Here is a 7,159-nt window from a genome sequence, read left to right as displayed (position 1 = left end):
TTTTTACCATACTTTCAAAACAAAAATTAAAATAGGAAAAATATGCAATATGAAAATAATTGAAGACAAAATGTGTTTTACTGAGAAAAAACAAGATTTGGTTTTTAAAAAGCCTTTTTCCAAAGGTACATCTGGAAAAAGGGGGGTCGTCTTATAATCAGGGACTTCTTATATTCGGGCCAATACGGTATTTAGATTTCTCTTAGAGCAAATAACCATCCACAACTAGGACATAACTCATGATAAAAATGAATAAATGTGCTCGTGTTGAATATATCACATTTGCTGAGGGAAATTCATTTGAGTGCGTTTCATAATCCTACACTGCTATTTTTAAATGCCGCAAAAAAGTCGCACTACTGAACATCAACCAGTTTTTGTAAATTCCAAACAAGAAGGTGAGTTGCTAGCACTCAGGGGTTATTATTTAAGTGCGCCCTCCTCACCCCCGCTCTGCCAGCGCCAGGGATGGTGGACCAGAAGAAGCCCCTCCAGTCCTGGTCCTCAAAGATGTAGGGCAGGGCCCGAGAGAGCATACGAGTGCAGTTCAGCACGATCTGCTTCTCCTTCTCTGTGGGGCAGCCGGACTCGGCTCCCTGAACCAACTTCTCCACCGCCTGTGGGTATACACAGATACACTCATGACAAAACACACAGAAGACAGTATGAACATGAACACCAACACATACACATGTAGTCTCACGGTCACCTAAAAAATATACAAATATCAGAATGTCGCGTTTTTGAGTTTTGAAGTTTATTTACTTTTCTGCTTAGCAATAGCAATACTATGACTGAATTAATCCAGAAAGTACACCAGGAGGTAAAGTTGCAAGTAAAAACATAAAAGCAAGATACAAATACTTGTAAAAATAGTAATATGCATATCAAAATAATAATATGCATACATATACTGTACATGCATATACTGTATACCCAAACATACACGTACACATTCAAATAGATAAAAATAGACATTTATGAGATATGCGCAGAAGCGCAATTTTAAATAAAGAGACCCTAAACGTACACCTTATATTTATTAAAATAAAGGTCCACTCAGTAAAAAAACAATCATAATTAATTTTTTTATTGTTTAAAATCAAAATTTAGGAGAACATAGGATGGCAGATATTATATTTGATTTCTAAAAAAAAATCTAAACTATGATGAATGTCAAATTCATCATATTAACTATGAATATGAGCCACTAACGTTTGACAAACACAATGTGGCACAATGTGTTCACTTTAAACAGTGATTTTTTTTTTTTAATTTTAAAAGACGTCTCTTTTGCTCAACAAAAACCTCATTTATTTAATCACTGAGAAATATTATTACAATTTAAAGTAACAGCTTATTAAACATATTTGAAAATGTCATTTATTCCTGTGATGCAAAGCTGAATTTCCAGCATCAGTGTCACATGATCCTTCAGAAATCAGAAGAAACATGAATCTAAAGAAACATTTCTGATTATTATCAGTGTTAAAAACAGTCATGCTGCTTAATATTTCAAGAGAAAATGTAATACTTTTTAAAGGATTCTTTGATGGACACAAACAAAGCCTTTATTTGAAACAAGAAAATCTTTTGCAACTTTATAAAATCTTTAACGTCTCTTTTGATTGCTTTAAAGTGTCCTTGCTGAATAAAAGTCTACATTATTATTATTATTTTTTAAATTAGTGACCACAAATTTTTAAACGGCAGTGTATACTAAGCCATAAATCTATAAAACTATAAAAAAAATGTTTTGTACGAAAAGCGTGTTATTTTTCTTTAAAACAAATGACATTCCCTTTGATGTCCTTTTGTTATTCAGACATTCAGATAAGTGTGAAATACATTCGGGGCCACTGTGAAACTAAACCGAGTATTGTTACACAATATAATCTCTTTACTCATGGTCTGATGTCTTGCTTTTATTCCTTCAGTACACAGTAAAGCAACACTGCTCTCTTTCTCTCTGTTGTAAACTCCTCTGGCAGAATGCGCACTTGAAGACTACGAAGATTTCCAATCATGTTTCCTTTCTGATGGGCAGCCTCAAACAGGAAGCCCAGGGACTGAGACAGGAAGGGGAAAGCGCCAGCTGTTTTCCTGTCCCACCAACAACTTTAAACTCACACAACCACTGCCTATTATTGATGAGGCACTTTCTCTAATGACTGAATGTTAGTGCTACACGTATGTAACAGGTGTCATATTTCAGCACAGAGAGCCGCACTGAAGGCTACCTTGTAACACAGTGTTGCCAGGTTGGAGGGGGATTCCTCCCGGACGGCTCGGATCTCAGCGGCGGGCAGCAGGGCAAACACATCCTGCACGGTGGTAGCAGTATCAGCCCAGAACTGATCCCAGAAGGCGTCATCTGTGGCTTCCACAGGCTAGGGGTGGGTGAGGAGGATAAGGTTTTAATGCATATGTAAGTCCTTTTAACACACACCAGGCTGAAGCAACAGCTGGGCTGATCCAAACACTGAATTCATAAATCGCATCAATATTTAATGACCAGTTAAAAATAACAACGCAACCACGTTAACCCTGCAGAGAACAATAATCATTTCATATTTCCAGTTAAAATCCTGTTTAAAAATGACAGTTGTTTTTCACATGTCAGGTAGTGGCAGTAGCATCCTGTGGTGTGACATGATATTATCCTCTAAAAACTGTTTTAAACAACATTTGACTGATTTTTATATAATTATTATGCATGCAGTTTAGTGAGCTCATACTGACTTGAGTGACTACATAGAATTTTTTTTTTTTTTAATATTCCATTGTATTTCTCAACGACCCCTAAACACAATTATTTTTTTATTTTTATTAATGCTCAATAACATAAGAACATTGTCAAGGAATTACATACAAACACATATAATAAAACAAAGAGAGAGAAAACAAAAATATTATACAAAAAAACAATGAAAAACAAAAGATGACAAGACAAGGAGACACAAGAATGCATACATTACCACTATTGAAACAATAACATACAAACATTAATATACAGCGAAAGCTTTTAAATACATGTATTTTCTTTAAACATTTCTTCATAATATTTTATAAATCTTTGGGATTTTTTTGTTATTTATATAACTAAGAGATTTAAGAAGTGATATTAATTCAGTTTTAAAATGGGGATAGGATGGAATCTTATTTGCAAACTTTTGTTTATGAATAAAGAATTTGCCATATAAAATAAAGAAGTTAACAATATACTCTAGGGGTCTATTTTTATCATCAATATAATAAAAAATAATGTCTTTTAGACTGAAAGAATAAGTAACATTGGCCGAATCGAATATATAGGAGCCAAGGTCAGACCAAAATTGCTTGGATATTGGGCAATCATAAAACAAATGTGCAAATGTCTCTTCTGACTGCTTACAAAAAGCACATGAACTGTCAATGTCCAGATATTTAGAAATATTAGAGTTTACAGGATATATTTTATGTAAAATTTTGAAATGTATTTCTTTAGCTTTATTGGAAATACAGTATTTTCCAGGTAAAAGCCAGGCCCTTCTCCAATCTATATCTTCTACCAAAGATCTCCAATAGAACTTTCCTCTTGGAGAAATTTTTTTCTTGAATTGAAAGATTTGGCGTACATGTCTATTGGTACATTTCTTGTCTAAACCTAAACACAATTTTTGGAAGACTTGACAATTTAAAAAAGACGTCACGTCAGGAGGGGCGGGATCTAACATACGTCATCATTTCATTTATGATTTTTATGATTTTTACATATACAAAAACTTTAAAAAAACAACAAGAAGCAAGCAAGCAAACAAACTAGCTAGCTAACAAAAAACCTTAAATAAATGGTATAAAACAAGATATACAGCTTTAGTTTTAATTCATTTAGAGAGGTTTATACTTAAAACAACGGAAAGAAAATATATATCGAATAGTCATATTAAAGATATGTTCTCGCGTGCAGTTTAGCTCAACGTAAATTCATCTTGTTTTAAAAATGTTTAGCGGTTATTGCATTTTCACTCAGATTCGAAAATTAAATAAAATAAATAACACTGTAATAAATTATTACGATAGCATTAAAATTCTTTAAAAAATGTAGTTCCATATGAATGAGCAACACAACGCAGATATTTACATCTGCAGATAAACACCTGCACAGCTGTCTTATTATGGGCGAACACAAGCAGCATCATTCTGATTTAAATACCAGTGACCAACGCAGCCATACGCAGTATATGATATTCTGAATTTATCTGACTGATTATGTGAGATCTGAGGTCTGGTCTGAGGCGCAGTCTCCATCTGGAAACACACAGGCGCTCCTAATAACAGCCTCTCGAATAACACCGAAGACACAAACCTGTGTTTTCGTGGTCAGCTGTATCACCGCCTTCCTGAAATTCAGCTTCGAGTCCGTATTCCCCATTTTTCCTGATATGATCGTTTAATGATGAGGCTCTGCTCTAATCCCCGTCGCCTCCTCCTCTGCGTGTGTCATCTGCGGAGGCGGCGGAGCTGCGCTAAAGCCACAAACTTCCGGGATGAGGATCTAACAGGCCTACTATGGGCAGGGCTGCCTCATGAATATTAATTAGGAGGTGTGACGTCAGATTAATGCTCAATAACATAAGAACATTGTCAAGGAATTACATACAAATACATATAATAAAACAAAAATATTATACAAAAAAAACAAACAAAAAAAAACAATGAAAAACAAAAGATGACAAGACAAGGAGACACAATAATGCATACATTACCACTATTGAAACAATAACATACAAACATTAATATACAGGGAAAGCTTTTAAATACATGTATTTTCTTTAAACATTTCTTCATAATATTTTATAAATCTTTGGGATTTTTTTGTTATTTATATAACTAAGAGATTTAAGAAGTGATATTAATTCAGTTTTAAAATGGGGATAGGATGGAATCTTATTTGCAAACTTTTGTTTATGAATAAAGAATTTGCCATATAAAATAAAGAAGTTAACAATATACTCTAGGGGTCTATTTTTATCATCAATATAATAAAAAATGATGTCTTTTAGACTGAAAGGATAAGTAATATTGGCCGAATCGAATATATAGGAGCCAAGGTCAGACCAAAATTGCTTGGATATTGGGCAATCATAAAACAAATGTGCAAATGTCTCTTCTGACTGCTTACAAAAAGCACATGAACTGTCAATGTCCAGATATTTAGAAATATTAGAGTTTACAGGATATATTTTATGTAAAATTTTGAAATGTATTTCTTTAGCTTTATTGGAAATACAGTATTTTCCAGGTAAAAGCCAGGCCCTTCTCCAATCTATATCTTCTACCAAAGATCTCCAATAGAACTTTCCTCTTGGAGAAATTTTTTTTCTTGAATTGAAAGATTTGGCGTACATGTCTATTGGTACATTTCTTGTCTAAACCTAAACACAATTTTTGGAAGACTTGACAATTTAAAAAAGACGTCACGTCAGGAGGGGCGGGATCTAACATACGTCATCATTTCATTTATGATTTTTATGATTTTTACATATACAAAAACTTTAAAAAAACAACAAGAAGCAAGCAAGCAAACAAACTAGCTAGCTAACAAAAAACCTTAAATAAATGGTATAAAACAAGATATACAGCTTTAGTTTTAATTCATTTAGAGAGGTTTATACTTAAAACAACGGAAAGAAAATATATATCGAATAGTCATATTAAAGATATGTTCTCGCGTGCAGTTTAGCTCAACGTAAATTCATCTTGTTTTAAAAATGTTTAGCGGTTATTGCATTTTCACTCAGATTCGAAAATTAAATAAAATAAATAACACTGTAATAAATTATTACGATAGCATTAAAATTCTTTAAAAAATGTAGTTCCATATGAATGAGCAACACAACGCAGATATTTACATCTGCAGATAAACACCTGCACAGCTGTCTTATTATGGGCGAACACAAGCAGCATCATTCTGATTTAAATACCAGTGACCAACGCAGCCATACGCAGTATATGATATTCTGAATTTATCTGACTGATTATGTGAGATCTGAGGTCTGGTCTGAGGCGCAGTCTCCATCTGGAAACACACAGGCGCTCCTAATAACAGCCTCTCGAATAACACCGAAGACACAAACCTGTGTTTTCGTGGTCAGCTGTATCACCGCCTTCCTGAAATTCAGCTTCGAGTCCGTATTCCCCATTTTTCCTGATATGATCGTTTAATGATGAGGCTCTGCTCTAATCCCCGTCGCCTCCTCCTCTGCGTGTGTCATCTGCGGAGGCGGCGGAGCTGCGCTAAAGCCACAAACTTCCGGGATGAGGATCTAACAGGCCTACTATGGGCAGGGCTGCCTCATGAATATTAATTAGGAGGTGTGACGTCAGGTCAGTGGGCGTAACTAATTTGGCTAAACGGCAGAGCGACAGTAAGCGGCCCTCAGCTCAGTCAGCAGTGAATTAATGAAGCCTTGATAACGCAGCAGGGCTGACTCTTGAATTATATTACCAAAGATATTACTTAGGTTGCGTAACTAGACGCCTAAGAAAGGTTACCAAGCAACGACAGTCGGCTCAAATTAATATTCATAAGCCAGGCCTCTGCCAAAGTTACCATAGTAGGATTCATAAATCCCAAACGCACTCGGCAGTTGCTAGGAAAACACTGTTTAGCTAATTCACCCCTTGAATCTTTTATTTTTCACAGGCATCGCAACCCATATTCCAAATGCATAACTTAACTGACGTAATAGCATTTCCGTTTTAATAAAATCTAAGTGACTAAAAGCATTGGACATGGAACAAAAAAGTAAAATTCAGATATGAAGCAGATTCTGGAAAAATCAAGGACTCTCATGAAAACCAACGCATTTTTACATTTTAATAATCAAATGTTTAGTCATTCAGCGTTGAAATGAAACATCAGCTGTGTTCAGATGCGTTATACTGTGTGTCATACTGGGTCTTTATGCAAGTCAGAAAAACAAACGGACTTTAATGGATAAATTCCATATGCATAAATAGAGATCATACTTTTTAGCGTTTAAAGAAGTAATTCATTGTTGAATCAATCTTGCCCTCAAATTTTTAAAAACATGTTTTTATTATATATATATATATATATGTATATGTGTGTGTGTGTGTGTGTGTATATATATGTGTGTGTGTGTGTGTGTGT

At 34.5% G+C, this 7,159-nt stretch overlaps 1 protein-coding gene across 1 annotated transcript in view; it reads right to left on the bottom strand.

Annotated features, from left to right (window-relative positions):
• LOC107710705 (protein HID1-like) overlaps window positions 1-4,522 on the bottom strand; it is a 19,439-nt gene extending 14,917 nt beyond the window's left edge. The window contains exons 1-3 of the mRNA XM_016515540.1: window positions 4,349-4,522; window positions 2,241-2,390; window positions 447-617 (exon numbers count right to left, since the gene is read on the bottom strand). Coding sequence (XP_016371026.1) covers window positions 447-617; window positions 2,241-2,390; window positions 4,349-4,414 — 387 coding nt within the window. The 5' untranslated portion in view covers window positions 4,415-4,522. The remainder of the gene's footprint in view (window positions 1-446; window positions 618-2,240; window positions 2,391-4,348) is intronic.
• Between the last annotated feature and the right edge of the window lie 2,637 nt (window positions 4,523-7,159).

The sequence above is a fragment of the Sinocyclocheilus rhinocerous genome, unplaced genomic scaffold, assembly GCF_001515625.1.
Source record: "Sinocyclocheilus rhinocerous isolate Xijiao unplaced genomic scaffold, SAMN03320098_v1.1 scaffold627, whole genome shotgun sequence".
Taxonomy (NCBI): Eukaryota; Metazoa; Chordata; class Actinopteri; order Cypriniformes; family Cyprinidae; genus Sinocyclocheilus; species Sinocyclocheilus rhinocerous.
The sequence above is the reverse complement of the archived record's forward strand: the minus strand, read 5'-3'. Positions and strand labels throughout refer to the sequence as shown.